General features: G+C 34.1%; 2 protein-coding genes across 4 annotated transcripts in view; both read right to left on the bottom strand.

The window, feature by feature from the left end:
• LOC123701895 (RNA-binding protein fusilli) overlaps nt 1-22,072 on the bottom strand; it is a 108,769-nt gene that overhangs the window by 80,901 nt on the left and 5,796 nt on the right. The gene's annotated exons all lie outside the window — the stretch shown is intronic.
• LOC123701896 (piggyBac transposable element-derived protein 3-like) lies at nt 2,648-5,322 on the bottom strand. The gene is made up of 2 exons (XM_045649503.1): nt 5,127-5,322; nt 2,648-4,861 (listed from the first exon to the last, which is right to left on the bottom strand). Exons 1-2 carry the CDS (start codon nt 5,158-5,160, stop codon nt 2,943-2,945), a joined length of 1,953 nt encoding a protein of 650 aa, XP_045505459.1. The 5' UTR covers nt 5,161-5,322; the 3' UTR covers nt 2,648-2,942.

The raw sequence follows: 22,072 nt of genomic DNA on the forward strand, positions 1-22,072 counted from the left end.
CACTCTAATCGAAATTACTTCTAGACCTTTCTACAACTAGACCTACACCACGTAAATCAATACCAGGTCCATTGTTTCAATACACAAGCAAAACTAGTAATATAGTAGATATAATATGCTAGTAAGGTAAGTTTTTATCCATGAACTAGCTGTGCCGCACGGTTTCAACCGCGTGGCTCCGCACCTGTTGGTCTTAGCGTGATGATATATAGCCAGCCTTCCTCGATAAATCGGCTATCTAACACTGAAATAATTTTTCAAATCGGACCAGTAGTTCCCGGGATTAGTGCGTTCAAACATCAAACAAACGCTTCAGCTGTATAATAGGTATTAGTATAGATATCTCAAGGCGTTGCTAATTGCTAGCACCTTAACCCGCCTCACCCGGTACGTACTACGGAAAACTCTTAACTCAGTAATGTATAATTAAATATGTTTTTCTTAGTGATGTCAAGGCAGCGTGACTTTTAGTTTCGCTGTCTTACTGTTGTTTGAAAATTTTCTGTTAGAACTCAGGTCAGAGAGCGAGCAAATCGAAAGTTTTTGGGCTGTTATTGAAGAAATCTAATTTGTGTTTTGGAGAAAGATAACGTTCAATTTAATAATCCTAATTTATTTTTGGATTGCTTTAAAGTGAGTGCTAGGTTTCATTCAGGGTTTACACAGATCGTCCATTTTACAGGTAAATGAAAACAACATCGAGTGAAGTCACATGTCTCCTTGAAGGGTGTGGAGGGATATTTCAAATTTCGCCGCGTTTGACTTTTTTTTCTTTTCACCCTATTACCTGATTATACAAATGTATATTAAAACTGACCTACTAGATAAGATAAACTCGATAGCGATAACTCCAAAATCCGTAGAAAGGCAAAACCAAACAATTTATCAAAATCGGTTCATAAACCATGAAGATATCCCCGAACACATATAAAAAAAAGACGGGTTGCACTCCGGGAGTGCCGGCAGAAGTGAAAACTTGATTATTAACGTTCCTTAAAAATAAAAACGCTTTTTCGATCAGGCCACGTGTCCTGACGCGAGTTTAAGATTTTATACCCAACGCCGCTAGAAGTTTTCACTTCAAAATGTGAACCTATTTATTTAATATATTACCTATACGGTCGAAATGAGATCCTCCTCCTTTTTTAAATCGGTTAAAAACAAATCCTAAACACAGTAGATAGCATTACAAAGAAAAACAAAGGCTAAATATTTCTACCTGTTCTCTTGTGATGTTTATAAGAAGCCCACAGAATCATTATCCAAGCAAGTCAATATGAATGTTTTTTTCAACACTCCGTTTATAATCAAAAAAACTAATTTGTTTTGATGGCTGGTTATTTTCCGAGTTCCGTGAATTTTGTAAACATTTCAAGTTATTGTAGTGAATGATTTTCTTATGAAACATAAGATAAATAATATTGTTTTCTATAAGAATAAAATCAATGAGTATATTTATTTAAAATGTAACCATGTAGATGTTTGTATTTATTAACAGTGACAACTGACAATTAAACATACATACACATAACTATAATTTGCATGTAAATATTTGTTGTAAATTAAGTAAGCTATAAATAATCAGGTTTCTTTTATACCTATTTGAAGATGGTTTATTGTTTTCACTCAATCACCTACGAAGAGGAATTTTGAATTAAAAGTTTACGTGTTTACTAGCTGTGGCCCGCGATTTTACCTGCAATTCTAAGCTCCTATTGGTTTTAGCGTGATGATCACAGCTTATAGTTTTCCTCGATAAATGAACTATAGAATACTGAAATAATGTTTCTAATTGAACCGTTCTTGAGATTAGCGCGATGAAATAAACAAACAAACGCATTCTTCAGCTTATGTATATATGTAGGTATAGGTAATTAGGTAGGTATTAGTATAGTTAATAGATATGTGTATTTAATAATATGTTCTTCAGTAGTTAAATGATTAATTGAATTGAGGAAGCAAACAACAAGAAGCCGAGAACAAAAAATTCGGCGCCTCGCTGTTTTTACAAAACTTATTGATATGTCAGTGTCACGAAACTTCAAGTAAAAATCTAATCATTATAATTCGTCAACGGTATAACATGTGGTTCCTCAAAAAAAAATGTACATACGAAAACATATAACCCTCTCTGTCGGTTAAAAACAAACTACATACCTACTATAGGTATATTATATGGATAAAAAGAGCGTGTTAGCCGAGTACAGGTGTCAGAAGTGAAACATCTTTGGCAAGATTCAAAGATACCAAAATCGCCGACTTACTCCATGACGTGACAGTATTGCCATGACGTGGCAGTATTACCATGACGCGACCTTGAAATTTTACTCTCAACGCGCCTAAAGAAGTTTCACTTCAAAAACTTTACCCTCTTGCCGCTGTCGGTCAAAAACAAACTATATATGGATAAAAAAGGGTATATTAAGGATAGAACATTTACTCTCTCTTTAATTTAACATTCGCGGTCGTCAGCATTTTACTTATCCCTTTACAACCGGGAGCAAAAATTTTGTCAAAACCAGTTAAAATCTTATTCTGTCCTTTCCTTATGGTCCTTATAATGTAAAAAAAATATTTAAAAAAATCCTGTTCGTGCTGGTCTCCAGCAATCAGACCCTCACAATCGTGAGTCTCAGGAATAATTTGTAAGTAGCATGATCGTGAGTGTTTCTTCTCATCGATTTATTTACATTTATTTATAGATTAATAAAAGAAAATTTCATATTTTAATATATTTATTTTAATAAAAAAACACATATTCAACATTCTTTTATAATTTTAATCAGTCTTCAAGACTCAATAACGAGTAAAATCAAACTTAATAATAAATATTAACTTCTAGGAGATCAAAGTATGTAATTGTAATGTCAAGTACAGACAGTACAGTAGGAACCATAATTATAACAATAATCAGCCTTAGTAGATACTAATAAAGATAAAGACTACATATTTTTAACATGATAGGACATAAAACAATTTTTGTCACGAGACAAACATAAATACCCATCACATTTGGCACATTTAATTTTAGAGCGACTTCCACAACCTTCCATTCGACAACATCTGGGTGCTTTTATGTCATCAAAGACAGGATAGTGTTCATATCCGTCATACCTCTTTGCTTCTGATGGAGCATTAGCTGGTCTGAATATTTTATAATGTCGGCGAGGGACAGATGGTAAATCATCCTCATTTTCTTCTCTACGAAGACGATCTGGTATGCAGGATAAGCTATCGGCAACATTCAAACGAAAATCAAGCAGAGCCAGTGATTCTTTTCTAGGTAACTTATTGGCTAAACAATCGTTTCTGTAAAGCCTCCAAGAGTTGACCAGCGCAAGATCCAAGAAGTGTATGAGAACTTTCAACGTCCACTTTTTGGTTTTAATAAAAGCTCGGTAATATTCCATCTGCTGATCAAGTACGTCGACTCCACCCATGTATTGATTATAATTTCTCACAACTTTTGGGGCTGGAACATCGACGTATGTTTTTTGTTGTTTATTCCATCTCTTAACGTTTGATTGGTCTTCGCCAGCAGTACAGTTTGACGCTAGTAAAACGGATTTATTATCTTTCCATTTTACTATTGCGGTGGGCTCACAAACAAATTGCTGTGTCTCTCCTCGTTGCATCTCCGAATCTTTTTTAAATTTTAGTGTTGTTCGATCGGGAATCCGGTTCTGCATTATAGTTCCAGTTGAATGCAGACCTAACCTGTCCATTTCCTCAATCAAAGCAACAGTGGTGAAATATCGGTCATGGTACACACAACTGCCGGGAGGAATCTTTTGTACTAAGTGTAAGATCACAGAGGGACCGAGGCCGAGACTTGAATCACCAATTGTAGATCTAGCACCTCTGTAGATCTCAAAATCTAACATGAGTCCTTCAGATGTAGTCAAAACAAAGTTTTTCAGGCCTACAGGTCGCGGCTTATTTTTTACCACTTGACGTAGTTGACAGCGCCCTGTAAACGGGATCATTTGTTCGTCAATAGAGTAAAATCCCGGCACTCTTTCCAACTTGTTACAGGTTTGTTTTACCTTGTCGATCATAGGTTGTACCTTCCATAGCGGATTACCTGTATCATTTGCAGCCGGAATGTCAGAATCAATAACATGGAGTGCATTACGAAGGACAAGGAACCTGTCTCGTGACATAAGACGAGATACCAGCTCTAACCTAGTACCAGCTCTCCAATACATCGGCAGTCGAGGAAAAGAAATGCAGCCCATGATGATATGTGCTGCAAATAATTTAGCGATCTCTGCACTTGTACATTTGAGTTCACGGCCTGTAGTGCGTAGGAAATATACGTTTGTGCAACGCGATACCTCTTCTAGAAACTCAGTGTCAAAATAGTCATTAAAATAATCAATTGGACGCCTTACCGGCTTTATTTGCAGAGCAGGATAGTCGTGCGCTTTCTCTGCGAATGTAGTCTGCTTCCAGACTCTCTTTCTCGTTGCCCTGGGTGCTGATGCTGAAACTCTTCCTCGAACAGCTTCCGGAACAACTTCTGATAAGCTGGATCTATCATGTGTAGCAGAAGTTGAATTGCCTTGGCGTGATCTTTTAGATGCCCGAACAGTGTTTCTTGGTGTCGGCGGGATTTGTATCTCATTCAACGGAGAAGGTTGTGGCACTACTGGAGTAGCTGACGTCGAAGGAGACATAAAGGAACTCTCAGGGACAACTTCATCGACCTGCTCCCCTTCAAAGTGATTTTCATCATTAGTTTGCCTAAATAAGACATCTTGATCGAATAATTCCAGGTCGTCTTCGTCAAAATCTTCTAACTCTGAATTATTTCCATCATTTAAAAGGTCTGCTATCATGTCATCAGTAAGCTTAAGCCCTAAAATAAAAAATAAAACCATATTTAGGAAGCATAATACTCAAAACCAACTTAAAAATGCACCACAACAAAACAGATTAATTGTACGTACTACGACCGGTATCACACGACCGTGAGTGTTTAAATTTCGAAGAAGATTCTAATAAAACTATCGATGTAAAGTACAAAAAACGCTTGATATACTTTACAGAAACTCATAAACAAACGATACACATAGAAAGTTGTTTAAATATCTGTTTAAATTACGTAAATATTAGGTACTTACGCGAGCGGGAATCGTTGTCGAAGAAAGCAGCCATCCTTCCTGCGGCCTCTGGGCTACTGACAAGTTATGACTTGTGTCTACACTAATAAACCAGTTTTTCGCGCGCTCTCAGATAGACTCACTAACGATCGGCACAGGTTGCGTTCGCAAAAGTTGATTTGATTTTGGTCCAGATTTTTTTAAAGTCAAGACTCACGATCTTATCAGACCGGTTGTAAAGGGTTATGACATTAAAAAGTCGTAGTTATGAAATGTGGGTGTGACGAAGGTCCGTAAAAGTCACCGGACCTGTTGGGACCTCATGGCTTTTCTTTTATCGATTTTTTTACGTTTTTCGTACTAAAATAGGGCTATAAGGTACTTTTTTGAATTGTGTGTTTCATGTTATCGTAATTAAGCCATAAGTAGGTAGTTATTTTCGATGCAATTCAGATTGACAGATTTTTCTGGACGATTACGTAATAAATAATAAGTATGCGAATCTGGATTAAAATTACATACGTAAATATTTGTAAAAAGCGTATTTTATATTCAGTACTAAATACGCTTTCTATTTCATACATCTGCAAATTGTTTTTTTTTTTTTTTCTTTACTCGTACATTTATTATCCTTAGTGGTCATCAAGCGTAGGAGAGTGAAAGGGTTATTGGGGAAGCGCATACTACCGACCACATCTTAGGTTAGGGGGCGTCCATAAATTAAGTCAAATCTCATTTAATCAAGAAATAAAACATTAAAACGTCATCAACCTCAAAAAATACATTTTGAACGTCGGACGTTGCACAACTAAAGCTAAAGTTTACTTGTTTCCAAAACTTTTCCGCAGAATTCCCACTTACAGAATAACAAGACAACCTAATGGCATATTTCGCAATCCGTACTTACGTTCTCGTCAAAACTAAGTGATCATTGCAAATGAACTCCTAATGACCTGATATTATTCTAAATTGACGCAAAATATAGTTAAAACCACAGGTTAAAAGTAGGTAATTTGCTAACGTTTATGAAACAGGAAGAGAGATGTTAACAAAATTTTGAATTTTTTAATTAGACGTTTATTTCTTACTAGCTTTCCACCCGCAGCTTCGCCCGCGCAGTCAAAGAAAAACCCGCATATTTCCAGTTCCCGTGGGATTTCCGGGATAAAACCTAGCCTATGTTACTAGTGGATAATGTAGCTTTCGAATGGTGAAAGAATTTTTAAAATCGGTCCAGTAGTTTATGAGCCTATTCATTACAATCAAACAAACAAACAAACAAACAAATTTTTTCCGACCTATCCTATTTCCCGAGGTAAAATTAATATGCCTACCTATGTCCTTTCTCGGGTATCAAAATATCTCTATACCAAATTTCATGGGAATTGGTTCAGTAGTTAAGGCGTGATTGAGTAACAGACAGACAGACAGAGTTACTTTCGCATTCATAATTTTAGTATGGATGGGATTAAGATTTATGACGTGTAAGTATTTTTGTATATTTATGGCAATAGGTAGGTACCTACTCGAATATAATTAACTTAAAAATACTAATAAACATTCATAATGATACCACTAATTCTCTCGTAGGGAGGTAGGTATTCACTGTTCGTTGGGTTTTCACGTTTCACCAAGAATATTAACAGTGAAATTACCTGAAACAAAAAAAAAATAAATTAATACTAAATACAGAATAAATAACAAAAAAATAATTCTAAATACAGTATGTATCTATGTTTTTAGATATAATTTGTCGATATAGGTATTAATGCCATAAAATTGCAATATTTGATTAAAAGTTAGAACTAGGTATATTTGATTTAATAATAAGATGATTTTATGTACAAGCAAAATTAATTATTCCGATTACAACATTGTTATAAAACATTCCATTTTTCCATAAACATCTTTATTGTGTTATAAATCACGATTCAAACCCGTTAAAATTGTATGACAATGCGTATAAAGAAACAAATGAGTGAAGAAGCAACCAAAAGTCAATAAACTGTACACCAATACATTTTGATTAAAAACCTGTTGTATTAATAGTATCACCAACCAAAACCTGCTTGGCGATAGTTAGAATAACTTCTAAGCATAATTTTAATGATAATACTGAAATAACATTAATTTTATATTAGGTACTGTTTAATTTTCAAAATATTTACTCTTGGAATGAAAATTTTAGCAAGTTTCAAACGATATTTATCTATACTAGTTAATACTAGATTTCCGCCCGCGGCTTCGCCAGCGTTTGCAAAGGAAAACCCGCATAGTTCCCGTTCCCGTGGGATTTCCGGGATAAAAACTATCCTATGTGTTAATCCAAGTTACCCTCTATTTGTGTGCTAAATTTCATTGTAATCGGTTCAGTAGTTTTTACGTGAAAGAGTAACAAACATCCATACATCCATACAAACTTTCGCCTTTATACTAGACTAGATTTCCGCCCGCGGCTTCGCCCGCGTTTGCAAAAGAAAACCCGCATAGTTCCCGTTCCCGTGGGATTTCCGGGATAAAAACTATCCTATGTGTTAATCCAAGTTACCCTCTATATGTGTGCTAAATTTCATTGTAATCGGTTCAGTAGTTTTTACGTGAAAGAGTAACAAACATCCATACATCCATACATCATATTAGATTAGATTAGTTATTAGATTATTAAGCTGAAGAGTTTGTTTGCAGGAACTACTGGTCCGATTTGAAAAATTCTATCGATATTAGATAGCCCATTTATCCAGGAAGGTTTACGCTTATATATCATCACGATAAGACCAACAAGAGCGGAGCAAAGCGGGTGAAACCGCGGGGCACAGCTAGTCGCGAATAAAATGGAATATTTTAAAGCGAGCGCGCGGTTATAATGCTCATTTTCTTCCATTGGAAAGATTTTAATCATTAGGTACCTATATTGAAGTAAAAATACTAAATAGACATAATAAATAACGGTATAACAGTACTAGATTTAATCTCTTTTTATTTACAACAATATATTTTACTACACAAATGGTTGCACGCGTCGCGTTAATTTTATGTAGGTATTAATTTTTATCTCGTCGGGTATTTAATAAGATATTTCGTTCAACCATAAAAAATAACATTTAAGTAATAAAACATTATTTGGTTAGAAAAGTTAAGTTTATACGCATAATTTTAAAACTACAAATAAGGGTTTTACAAGAATTAATTTTTGTTTGGAAATTTTTAATTCGAAAGCCCAATTCTAGGGACAGGTTTTTCGAATACGTTTCTTGAATATTCTTAAACGTGTGGAGATATCAGTCTAAATACCAACAGCTACGTACGAAACAAACTCTCTGTTTTTAACTCGCTTTTATAATTTCACTAGTTGTGCTCCGCGGTTTCACCCGCATTCCTCCGCTCCTGTTGGTCTTAGCGTAATGATATATATAGCCTTCTAATACCGAAAGAATTTTTCAAATCGAAACAGTAGTTCCTGAAATTAGCGCGTTCAAACAAACAAACTCTTCAGCTGTATAGATTTGCCTGTTTGTATTCTTGTATGTTTTTTGACCCACTTTAAAGCGACAGATTTAATTCAATATTTGTGAAGTATTGTAAGGATGAATGCTTTGATGTCCTTCACACAAAAACAGCTGATCGAATCACAGAGTATAAAAATTGTAAAATTCTCTAAAATCTACATTAGCATATACCTAGACTTCCTATACAAGTAAATCTGCGTTATTATACAATTATGGAAGTACATAATATTAAATTGTTTATAAAATATATTATGATAATAAGCCAAATGTTAAAACCAACCATCTAAGTAATAATACATTTAATTTTCTTGATACAACACCGTGCAAGTACAGTAAAACTTTATCATCACTTGATAAAGGAGTTGTCATAAAATAGTATATTTTTAACGTTATTTCTCACGACTGTATGCTTACTATAATATTGCACGTATGTATATGAAAGTGCTTCGTAATTTTCTAGAAAAATAGCAGTGTTTATTTTCATAGCAGAGTAGATAGATACACAATTATTTTAAAGGAAGTATAAAACAATTTTATCTACTACCTAAAAACATAATTTTATTTTTTTTATTTCCACATCTTTCGTGTTTTTAAATCTTATTTAACACACTCAAATCCATATAATATGTACTTTCTCTCATGACAAACTAAGAAGAATATATACCTATTTTGTTAATTTATCATTAATATTTATATGAAGTTTAGTTACTGGTACATATACACATGGACTTTGGACTCTAAAAGTTGTATTCATATCATATTATCATCTCCCTACAATCAGCACGTAGTAGGAGGGAATAACAATAAAAATTAATTAATTTTAGTATTTTACAGGATAACCTCAGATAGCCCTGTAGCAATTACTTGGACAATGTACTGGTTTTAAAATTATTAAAAACTTTCTGGAATTGATGTTATCAGACAGGCTACACAACAGGGAAATGTCTATTATTGTTTTATCTTTATAAAATTGTTGTGCAGACAAGTTAAATAAAAATTTAATAGGTTTCATCACCACTCTTGAACTTATCTTGAAACATGTAATTTACAATAGAGATCAAATTAAACTGGTAATTACTACGCACTCAAGACATTATTCCAAAAGACCAATACCTACATATTATATGCTAAAATTGAGAATCCCCGTCGTTTTTTGGAAACAAAGTCAAAAAATATTTTTAAGCTATTACATAGCTTCTATCGCGGGCCTTGAGCGCGGGGACCGAATCGAAAAATTCCGTAACGAAAAAACCTCACGCTCCCCACTACGACGGGCTCGGAGGTGAGGCTTGAAGGCATACTATGCAATAGCTTTACCGCGGCATTCCCCGAGTGCCACACGTCTTTTTTTTAATCACTACCATAATATATTTTAATATTCATACAACAATGGTAAATCTTAAAAATCTAAATTAGTTGTGTAATATTCAAATCCCTTATCAATTTTCATTTGGAAGAGTCAGTTAATTATTCCAATGACCTTCTAAGAAAGTATAAAGTACTTAGGTAATTAAAATTCGTGGGTAATGTGTATTTTAACCGAAATATCATACTGCTATAAAAATATCTCCATTAGGATTTATTTCATTAAAAGGTAACATTTGTAAATGTTTTGATGTTCAATTAGTGGCCTAACTATTTAACAAATGACATAATTTAATAAAAAAGACACATACAGTACCTATGTCTTTTTCTATGTATGTCACGCTCTGTAGCGTAAACGGCTTTATGTGTGCCTAGTGCGAGTTTTCATCGAGTACGAAACGTTACTATCGCGTTTGCGTCACAGCCGAATTAGTATGGGAAATCGAACAGCGCCCCTAGCGGACGTATGGGGAAGCTTTGATTCCCCATACAAATTTCGCTGTGACGCAGACGCGATAGTAACGTTTCGTACTCGATGAAAACTCGCACTAGGCACAATGAACTTTAGTTTGAGCTTTTAGATTCATCATAATATGCCTAAGAAAGCCAAATTATAACTCACTAGCGGTCCGCCCCGGCTTCGCCCGTGGTACATATTTCGCAATAAAAGGTAGCCTATGTTCTTTCTCAGGGTCTAAAGATTGTCTGTGCCAAATTTCATCAAAATCGGTTCTGTAGTTTATGCATGAAAACCATACATACATAATAACAAACCTTTCCTCTTTAATATTAGTATAGATTATGTATAGGTTTTAAAACATAATAAGAAGCGACTAGTTAATGGCAGCAATGAAAATCTTAGTTAACATTTTTCAATAATAACATAATATATTTACAACCTCATCATAGAAGTAAGATTAATGATGATACTTCTAATGCAAAGGCATATTTTTTAAGAAGCACTTATAGGGACTTCTACAAGGATTCTACAAGGTATATTCAAATACAACACGATACTACGACTCAATAAAGAGCGTGTGTGCCGAGCATACGTGTCAGGAGTGAAACTTCTTAAAGATAACAATAACGTCGGCTTACTCCATGTCGTAACGGTATTGCCATGATGCGACCTTGAAATTTTACTCTCAGCGCGCCAAGAAGTTTCACATCAACAAATTGTAACTTTAAATAATAAGGAAATAGCTTTATAATATTCTTCACTTTTTTATCTACACTAATATAATAGGCTCATAAACTACTGGACCGATTTTAAAAATTCTTTCACGATTCGAAAGCTACATTATCCACTAGTAATATAGGCTATATATTATCACGCTAAGACCAACAGGAGCGGAGCCACGCGGGTGAAACCGCGCGGCACAGCTAGTCGTCAATAAAACTAGAAAAGGCTTAAAAAAAAGACAGGTGTTGATACATAACTTCTTCCCGATAATAATAGTAAAATTAAATACGAAGAGGTTTTTTCCTTTATTTTTATAAACTAAACTCACAAAAAATTGATATTTTTTTACATAGCCCATACATCAATGAAGTCATCAACCAATAGGAGAAAAATGTACAAATTGCGCGGGAAAAACCGCGTCCTATCGACTCCCACGCACAAAATCACGAATACACACACAAACAGTGCCAAGAACCTAATATCATAAACACGCAAGTTGATAATCCTATATCATAACAAAGAAATCGGCGTTATTTTTTACTATTTTCAATAATAAATGTATACCTAAATATTAGAGGGGGAGGAACGCCGCGAGTTGATATTTATAGTAGGATACTAAAAGACCATATAAAGCATAGGTACTTCAAGTGTATATTGATAAATAGCTTGTTATTAACATGATATCGGTCACGTATGAAACTAGTAGCATTGTAGATACTAGATAGATAGTTACTGAACCACTGTGAAAATTATATAAAAATTCACGCAATCAGCTTGTTTGTAGGTAGGTACCAAGTTTAATATCTAGTTACCATTACAAATTCATATCTTCTACATAAAATTCGATGGAGTGATGATTTTATATTTTTTGGTTTTTAAGGCATTCAAATGCTTTATAAATATAAATTTATAAAGAATAGAAAAAATTCGATCACGAGGCGGGACTTGAACCCGCATCCTTCGCGCCATTCCGGGGCGGATGCCTAACCAACTCAGCCACTCGTGACCCGCCTGAGCAATCGAATTTATTCTATCCTTTCAGTTTTATGTGTCTTAAGGGACACACCGCGCGCCATCTATTGAGATGATTTAACAACCATCTCAACCAATATGAAGCACTTTTCAGTGAATACAATATTGTAACGATGGAACACGACCTTTTCTTGAATTTATATTTTTTGGTTTTTAAGGCATTCAAATGCTTTATAAATATAAATTTATAAAGAATAGAAAAAATTCGATCACGAGGCGGGACTTGAACCCGCATCCTTCGCGCCATTCCGGGGCGGATGCCTAACCAACTCAGCCACTCGTGACCCGCCTGAGCAATCGAATTTATTCTATCCTTTCAGTTTTATGTGTCTTAAGGGACACACCGCGCGCCATCTATTGAGATGATTTAACAACCATCTCAACCAATATGAAGCACTTTTCAGTGAATACAATATTGTAACGATGGAACACGACCTTTTCTTGAATTTATATTTTTTGGTTTTTAAGGCATTCAAATGCTTTATAAATATAAATTTATAAAGAATAGAAAAAATTCGATCACGAGGCGGGACTTGAACCCGCATCCTTCGCGCCATTCCGGGGCGAAGGATGCGGATGATTTATAAATTTATATTTATAAAGCATTTGAATGCCTTAAAAACCAAAAAATATAAATTCAAGAAAAGGTCGTGTTCCATCGTTACAATATTGTATTCACTGAAAAGTGCTTCATATTGGTTGAGATGGTTGTTAAATCATCTCAATAGATGGCGCGCGGTGTGTCCCTTAAGACACATAAAACTGAAAGGATAGAATAAATTCGATTGCTCAGGCGGGTCACGAGTGGCTGAGTTGGTTAGGCATCCGCCCCGGAATGGCGCGAAGGATGCGGGTTCAAGTCCCGCCTCGTGATCGAATTTTTTCTATTCTTTATAAATTTATATTTATAAAGCATTTGAATGCCTTAAAAACCAAAAAATATAAATTCAAGAAAAGGTCGTGTTCCATCGTTACAATATTGTATTCACTGAAAAGTGCTTCATATTGGTTGAGATGGTTGTTAAATCATCTCAATAGATGGCGCGCGGTGTGTCCCTTAAGACACATAAAACTGAAAGGATAGAATAAATTCGATTGCTCAGGCGGGTCACGAGTGGCTGAGTTGGTTAGGCATCCGCCCCGGAATGGCGCGAAGGATGCGGGTTCAAGTCCCGCCTCGTGATCGAATTTTTTCTATTCTTTATAAATTTATATTTATAAAGCATTTGAATGCCTTAAAAACCAAAAAATATAAATTCAAGAAAAGGTCGTGTTCCATCGTTACAATATTGTATTCACTGAAAAGTGCTTCATATTGGTTGAGATGGTTGTTAAATCATCTCAATAGATGGCGCGCGGTGTGTCCCTTAAGACACATAAAACTGAAAGGATAGAATAAATTCGATTGCTCAGGCGGGTCACGAGTGGCTGAGTTGGTTAGGCATCCGCCCCGGAATGGCGCGAAGGATGCGGGTTCAAGTCCCGCCTCGTGATCGAATTTTTTCTATTCTTTATAAATTTATATTTATAAAGCATTTGAATGCCTTAAAAACCAAAAAATATAAATTCAAGAAAAGGTCGTGTTCCATCGTTACAATATTGTATTCACTGAAAAGTGCTTCATATTGGTTGAGATGGTTGTTAAATCATCTCAATAGATGGCGCGCGGTGTGTCCCTTAAGACACATAAAACTGAAAGGATAGAATAAATTCGATTGCTCAGGCGGGTCACGAGTGGCTGAGTTGGTTAGGCATCCGCCCCGGAATGGCGCGAAGGATGCGGGTTCAAGTCCCGCCTCGTGATCGAATTTTTTCTATTCTTTATAAATTTATATTTATAAAGCATTTGAATGCCTTAAAAACCAAAAAATATAAATTCAAGAAAAGGTCGTGTTCCATCGTTACAATATTGTATTCACTGAAAAGTGCTTCATATTGGTTGAGATGGTTGTTAAATCATCTCAATAGATGGCGCGCGGTGTGTCCCTTAAGACACATAAAACTGAAAGGATAGAATAAATTCGATTGCTCAGGCGGGTCACGAGTGGCTGAGTTGGTTAGGCATCCGCCCCGGAATGGCGCGAAGGATGCGGGTTCAAGTCCCGCCTCGTGATCGAATTTTTTCTATTCTCTATAAATTTATATTTATAAAGCATTTGAATGCCTTAAAAACCAAAAAATATAAATTCAAGAAAAGGTCGTGTTCCATCGTTACAATATTGTATTCACTGAAAAGTGCTTCATATTGGTTGAGATGGTTGTTAAATCATCTCAATAGATGGCGCGCGGTGTGTCCCTTAAGACACATAAAACTGAAAGGATAGAATAAATTCGATTGCTCAGGCGGGTCACGAGTGGCTGAGTTGGTTAGGCATCCGCCCCGGAATGGCGCGAAGGATGCGGGTTCAAGTCCCGCCTCGTGATCGAATTTTTTCTATTCTTTATAAATTTATATGGAGTGATGATATCAAAAATTACGCCCTTTGGACTAGATCAGTTAATAGAGAAAATGAATTATGTTCATACTAACCACACTACCAACAAATAAAATTTATTATTAGATATAAGTAAAGGAATGAATAAAAGCTTTATTTATTTATATAAAATCCTCGTCTCAAAATGTTAGTAACTATACTCCTCCGATACGGCTGGACCGATTGTCATGAAATTTTGTGTGCCTATCCGGCTCGACGGACCATAAAGATTGGTTCGTACACTCAAACTCAAACATTTATTTATTCAATTAGACTTCTTCGAGAAGCACTTTTGAAACGTCAATACATATTTTTATCATTTACCACCGATTCGGAAAGCAGTATCTATGGAGAAGAATCGGCAAGAAACTCCATAGTTGCTCTTTTAAATCATTTCAGTATTACAATTTAATTTTGCAAAATATGTAAGTAACTGTACGTATATATTATCATAATATGCCAAAGAACTGTCCTGCGGTTCTCACCCGACAACCCTCCATGGGTTTTTATCTTCCATATATTGTATTTTCTAGGGTTTGATTTTACGCGAGTATTATACATTTAGAAATTAAAGACTTTTTAACGGATTTTAAACGCGATTTAATCATTATATTATTTTCCCGACGTTTCGAACACTTTACAGCGAGCGTGGTCACGGGGAGACTGAGATGTTGTACGTCTTGACGGTCATTCATAAATTGTTATTTGTAAACTACCTCCACCTATTCCTCCGTAGTTGGTATGTGGAGTATTTTTCCGGATGTTGGCAGTATTGGCTGATCGTGTCTTCTAGTCTTTTGGTATGTTTGACATGGGATTTTAATTTCCATATATTGCTTAATGCTGTAATAGGCTCTCTGAACAAAGACGTTTTTTACATAATTCTTAAATTTAGCACTACTAAACTCTTTAATACTATGAGGAATTTTGTTGTGAAAAAGTATACCTTGACCCATAAATGAATTTTTAACTTTAGCTAACCGGTAAAATGGCATTTCAATTTTATTTCTGTTCCTTGTGCCATAACAGTGTCTATCTCCTACTCTTGTGTGTAAGTCTGCGTTTTTGTGTACATATAAAATATTATTAAATATATACTGTGATGGTACAGTGAGGATACCAGTATTCTTAAAGAGATCTCTTAGTGAGTCCCTAGCACGTAAATTATATATATAGAGCGTATGGCTCTTTTCTGTAATATAAATATAGTTTCAATATCTGCAGCCCTGCCCCATAGCAGAATTCCATAGGACACTTGGGGATGCTGCTGATATAATAAAAACTACGGTGATAAGATAACAATAATATGCTTCAATAATGGTATGCTAGGTATAGCGTACCTACGCGCGCGACGTTTTCAAGTGAACTATACGAAAATGAAAATGATGTGACATACATAAAATGATGTTGCGCTCTGTACAGGGTAGATCTCAGAAATGGTCAACACTTATTTTTCTTACCGCCAGGAAGGCAGAGCAAACTTTGCCAGGTCAGCTCGATTTCTATAAAAAATGTAACATCACAAATCCAACCAGACTAACATACATCACGGATGCACCATCCATTTATCCTCTCATAATTATACAAAGGTACTTTCACTGTTACGAAAACTTCCATACATGGGTACATATAGATTGCATTGATTCGCATGTCTCTATAAGGATCTACTTAGGTATGGGATATCCCGAGAAAAGCTTTCCTGTAATACTATATATAGGAATTATTGAAAACGGGATTTTATTCAAACACTATTTTGAAAAAGTAGGTACCTACGTATCAGGTAGGAAGGTTACCTACTATAGAACAAGAAATGTATCTACCTAGAGACAAGATAATTTTATGTTCATATTAAAATCTTAAGTTAATTATTTATTCCTAAATATCTCATAAGTAGGTATTAATATAATTATATGTATGATGCATCTCTAAAAAATTATATAAAATATTATCCAATAAGTTTTGCAATTTATCATTAATATATGAAAATAAAAGTAATTAACGTTTTTGCGCAATTAATTATGTACTAAGTTACGAAATAATCTTATATAAATATGGAAGATGAATCTTGGCAATATATTTTAGCGTGATTTAGGAAACTTGAACAGTTCAACCATTCGCGTAACAAAAGTTTATTGGTAATAAATCCTAATTATAAATGCGAAAGTTTGTGAGGATGTGTGTGTGTAGAGTAACAAACTCTTTCACGTAAATTCTACTGAACCGATTACAATGAAATTTAGCACACATATAGAGGGTAACTTGGATTAACACATAAGATAGGTTTTATCACGGAAATCCCACGGGAACGGGAACTATGCGGGTTTTTCTTTGAATGCGCGGGCGAAGACGCAGGCGGAAAGCTAGTAATAATCATATTTGTGATTGTAATTTGTAAGTAATATAAATTTATGTAAATTAAAGCATGTATTTTGTATGATAGACCTGGCATATTTATACACAGCTTCTTTTATACCAGACCCTGTAATAGCACGGAAATTCAGTATACCTAAAGAGAGATTAACGTCAATCTGCTGAAATACAGTAACTAAGTAAGTAAGTTTCTTTTATTAGTAGCACATAATAATTATATGTGCTACTAATAAAAGAAACATCGAACATTGACGATAACTTTTGATTAAGCTCAAGTAAGCTTATCACACGTGACATAAATATTTTAAAGGTAAATGAAGACTTTTGAACAATACCTATAATTACTGTATTAATTATAAACTGGAAAGATTACATTTATTATTTTTAAGAAATTGAAACTACTGGACAAGTTTCAAAAAAAAATTCCAGAGCTATTTTTAAGAACAGAATACATTTTTAATACAATTATAATCATAGCCTCGATTAATCACTCATTAAAAATTGCCAAATGTATCGTTAAACTTTTTGACGTGACGTGACGTGACGTCTTATAATTCGATAGAGCCGCCTGCACGCACGAAAAAACATGACTCATGCGGCGTTACCTCGCTCTGAGGCGTTCCATGTAAGGCTTGAAGTGCGAGCGAGAGCGCGGAACGAACGACAAAGAAGCACAATCGGACGTTGTCACGTTCAACTGTCGTCAGTAAACCGACTTTACAGACAACCAATTTTTTTTCTTCATTAATGCAAATAAAATTTACTTAAGTATTAGACATATTTAAACCATTTAAATTTGTAAAAATATTTTAATGAGCTGTTAAGGTTTTTGTAAACAAGGCAATAAATATCGTACCTACTTATTTCAAACTCCTTACACATTTTTATGAAAAAATACGTTTTCCCAATAAGGTTTAATTAAGAGTAATTTTATTATAATAAATAACTTACATGTTACACCTGTTAACTATATAAGTTCCGACATAGTGACAAGATAGAGGTAATTTGAATATATATCGAAGATTTTAGAAGGTATAAATGGTATTTTCTTGTTAATTATATATCTATAAAGAGTTGAAAGTAATATAAATATATCTTTAATTTATTATCCCGTTTTGGGTAAAACTGAATAAGGAAAAGCTGCGTGAAAAAATAAATCAAAGTCTAGCGTAACAAGCTAAAAATTAAAAAGGCATGACTGCAAATTAACGTAGAAGAGATAATGATTATAGTTTATACCATTTCTATAAAACTTTAGCGATTGGTACTTCACTTCCAGTACATATAATACATAATATGTACTACAGTTTTCAACTTATGGAGGATTTCGACTTAGGCGGAATTTGATTCGACATAAAGAGTTTGAGGTTTATTCTTATAAATTTTGAATTCACAAAATCAAAATTGAACACCTGACACCAAAAGCAAACACGTGTTTACGTGAGTCATAGATTTATTATCGTATAACTACTCTTAAAATGTTTTCTAAGAAACAATAGTGTACTTTCATTGTCGGCAAGTTCTTAAAGTCGGTAACTTATTTTTGTTCGAACAATAGAGGTAATAAATTCCTAATGATCAAGTTGTAAGGGTTTTAAAATAAAACGTTGCTATGTTCGACATACAGAGGTCAAATTTAATTTTTCGAGTTATAGAGTGAAAATATGTACCAAAATGGCTTGGAGGGACTCGGTGATTATTTCGACTAACAGAGGGTAGATTTCAAGTAATGGAGGTTTTCGTGTTTGAAGGGAAGGGAACAAAACATTTTTTCGAGATTTGGAGGTTTTTGACTTATCGAGGTTCGACTTAACGGGGTTCTACTGTATTTTTTAAAGCACCTTTTACAGACCGACGCCTAAATGAAAATTGTGCACAGGCATCGATAAAACGAAACACGCGGTCCAGAATCCTTTATAACTTTATCCAGAATTCTTTATATACTTTATCCTAAGAATCAAATTATATCTAGGGATTCCTTAACTTTTTAATTATGTTTATAAATTGTCCTACTTATAGTTACGGCAATAAAATGTCTGTAAGTTAACGTTTGCATTGTTTACAAAAATGTAAAAAAATAGATATCAGCCTTTTTAAAACGACGTTAAATTTTTACCATGCCCAAACAACAAGACAAATAATAGTACCCTTATTAAACCTCATTAAAATCAAATTATAACGCAGATATTTTGATCCAATTTTGAACAAACTTCCGTATAAAAAATCTTATCCGCATTCGTTGCAAACCTGTATAATGTACATATAGATATTTAAAACTAGGTATATTTTTTCAAATGCATCATTATAATACACTTGTTTCACAGCAAGATTGCCAGTTAGAGCTGACCCACTATAATCTATACTAATATTATAAAGCTGAAGAGTTTGTTTGTTTGAACGCGCTAATCTCAGGAACTACTGGCCCGATTAGAAAAATTCCTTCGGTATTGGATAGTTCATTTATCGAAGAAGGCTATACATATATTATCATAACCCTAAGACTAACAGGAACAATGCGGGTGAATCCGCGGGGCACAGCTAGTTATATCATACAGCTACTGATTACATGAAACCTCGCAAACTAGGTATTTGTTATTTAATATTTACGGGACGACTACGATACGATTATTGCTTTTACGCAGTTTAGTGCGTGAACTGATGTAAAGTTCTCAAAGGTAAATGGTGTTATATCTACCCATCTATAATAATGGATTATTAATAAACATAAATAAGTATTTAGTTTTATGTAGGTATTTAGTTTAGAAATATTTTGTTAATTTTTGACATCAGGTATACCTTTCTATTAAATATACAAGGGTTTTGTTATCAATATTGAGCGATTTTATTTGTAGAGATGTACCTATAACGTTCAAAAGTAAATAAAAATACAATAAAACATTCGTGTATGACAAGATAAAGAATACTCACTTAAAAATATAGAGTGGGCCCTTGTATTGTCATGTAAACATGCAATTTGTAAATCAAGGAATATTATAAGTGCAAATAATATTTTAAGTGTTTAGTGACACGGTTTTATCTACGATTTAACTATACAGTAACTTTAAATGTAAAATATTATATATACTCTACTAGCTTTCCGCCCGCGGCTTTGCCAAAGCGTTGTCTAACACTTAATCTAATATCTAATAGGTAGTTATATATTATAAAGGCGAAAGTTTGTAAGGATCTATGGATGTATGGATGTTTGTTACTCTTTCACGTAAAAACTACTGAACCGATTACAATGAAATTTAGCACACATATAGAGGGTAACTTGGATTAACACATAGGATAGTTTTTATCCCACGGGAACGGGAACTAACTATGCGGGTTTTCCTTTGCAAACGCGGGCGAAGCCGCGGGCGGAAATCTAGTAAATTATATACTTAAACCTTCTTCTTGAATCACTCTATCCACAACTCTATCTATTAAAAAAACACATCATGCGTAGTTTTCAAGATTTAAGCATTATGTATGCTATGCGGGACACAGGGTTAGAGCAAGGGGCTTTGTTTCATACTATGTAGTGATAGTCATACAGTAGACAGTATAGACTATAGTCTATATATTGTCTATACTGTATACTGTTCTTATATTGCATGAAACTACATAATATTTCATTAAGATGTAAAGATTCCAATAAGGCATACGTAGCACGCTTACATAAGATGTACAATATAATATTATTCTCTACTGACTACATAACGGATAGTTCGTAAAACTATTATCTTTATAGCCTATAGATATAGATAAATTGCCATTCAACAAAAAATAATAATTGAATCTCGATAGATTCAATTTAAGTGTTATTAAATCGAACTAAATGACATAATATAATAACCAATCCTAATAAACAAAAAATGTTGTGTGGTTTTATGAAACCACGGCAAAAGTGAAACTTTTTTTCACACTAAGTATAGACATTTAACAAAAAACGCACGATACGTACGATAATTATCGTACGTATCGTGCGTCACGCGACATGCGCTACACAGACCAAAAAGTTTGAGACGATGTAATAAAAGTTTCACTTTAAAATTATTAAAACGTTATGTCGTTATGTCGGACCTTTTTTTTAGATGAGGACTATAATGCATTACTTAATATAATAAAAATTATAATTTTAAATAACAAGACAATATTTGTTATATTTAAATAATATATTTACCTACAATAACATAACAAAATACCAAGTATGATTACGTCACAATCAGCAAGTACATTTTTTATTATTGTTTTGGTCGGATAAAATGAAAACCGACCAAAAAATCGTTTGATATATCGATATCGCATCGTGGTATATAAATAGCACAGATCATAAAAAAGTACTGCGGGCTTCAAGTGTGAGCCCAACAGAAACCTGTTTAAAATCTAGCACGATTCCTAACACGAATCATAATTTGACATAACAGCGCACAATAGTGACTCTAATTGTAATTGGATACGACATAAAATCGTGTGCGCGTATGATAATCGGAAGACCTTTATATTTCACGGTTCGAAATAATTTAGGCTCAGAATTAATAAGACTAACTGTAGGTTTGAAATTCAATTAGCGTATTGTAAAACCTTCAGAAAAGTCTAAAAGGTAATTACTAATTAACGACTTGAACAAATAATTTTGTATCCAGGTTCGCATATAATTATGAATATATTAGATTTCCGCCCGCGGCTTCGCACGCGTTTACAAAGGAAAACCCGCATACTTCCCGTTCCCGTGAGATTTCCGGGATAAAACCTATCCTATGTGTTAATCCAAGTTATCCTCTATATGTGTGTTAAATTTCATTGTAATCGGTTCAGTAGTATTTGTGTGAAAGAGTAACAAACACATACACATAGGATAGGAAGGATTCACTTTGTCAAATATTATATTTATATCTAGGACATATTAAGTAAACATAGGAGACCTTTTTCTTGAAATTATTTATTTTATTTGTACTTTTTTACGACGAATTATAATAAGTTTTATGTTCATTTGTCATATGTTAAACCTAGTTTCTTTTATTTTACTTACAAACTTTCTTCCGGCTTTCA

Source organism: Colias croceus, chromosome 22, assembly GCF_905220415.1.
Source record: "Colias croceus chromosome 22, ilColCroc2.1".
Classification (NCBI taxonomy): Eukaryota; Metazoa; Arthropoda; class Insecta; order Lepidoptera; family Pieridae; genus Colias; species Colias croceus.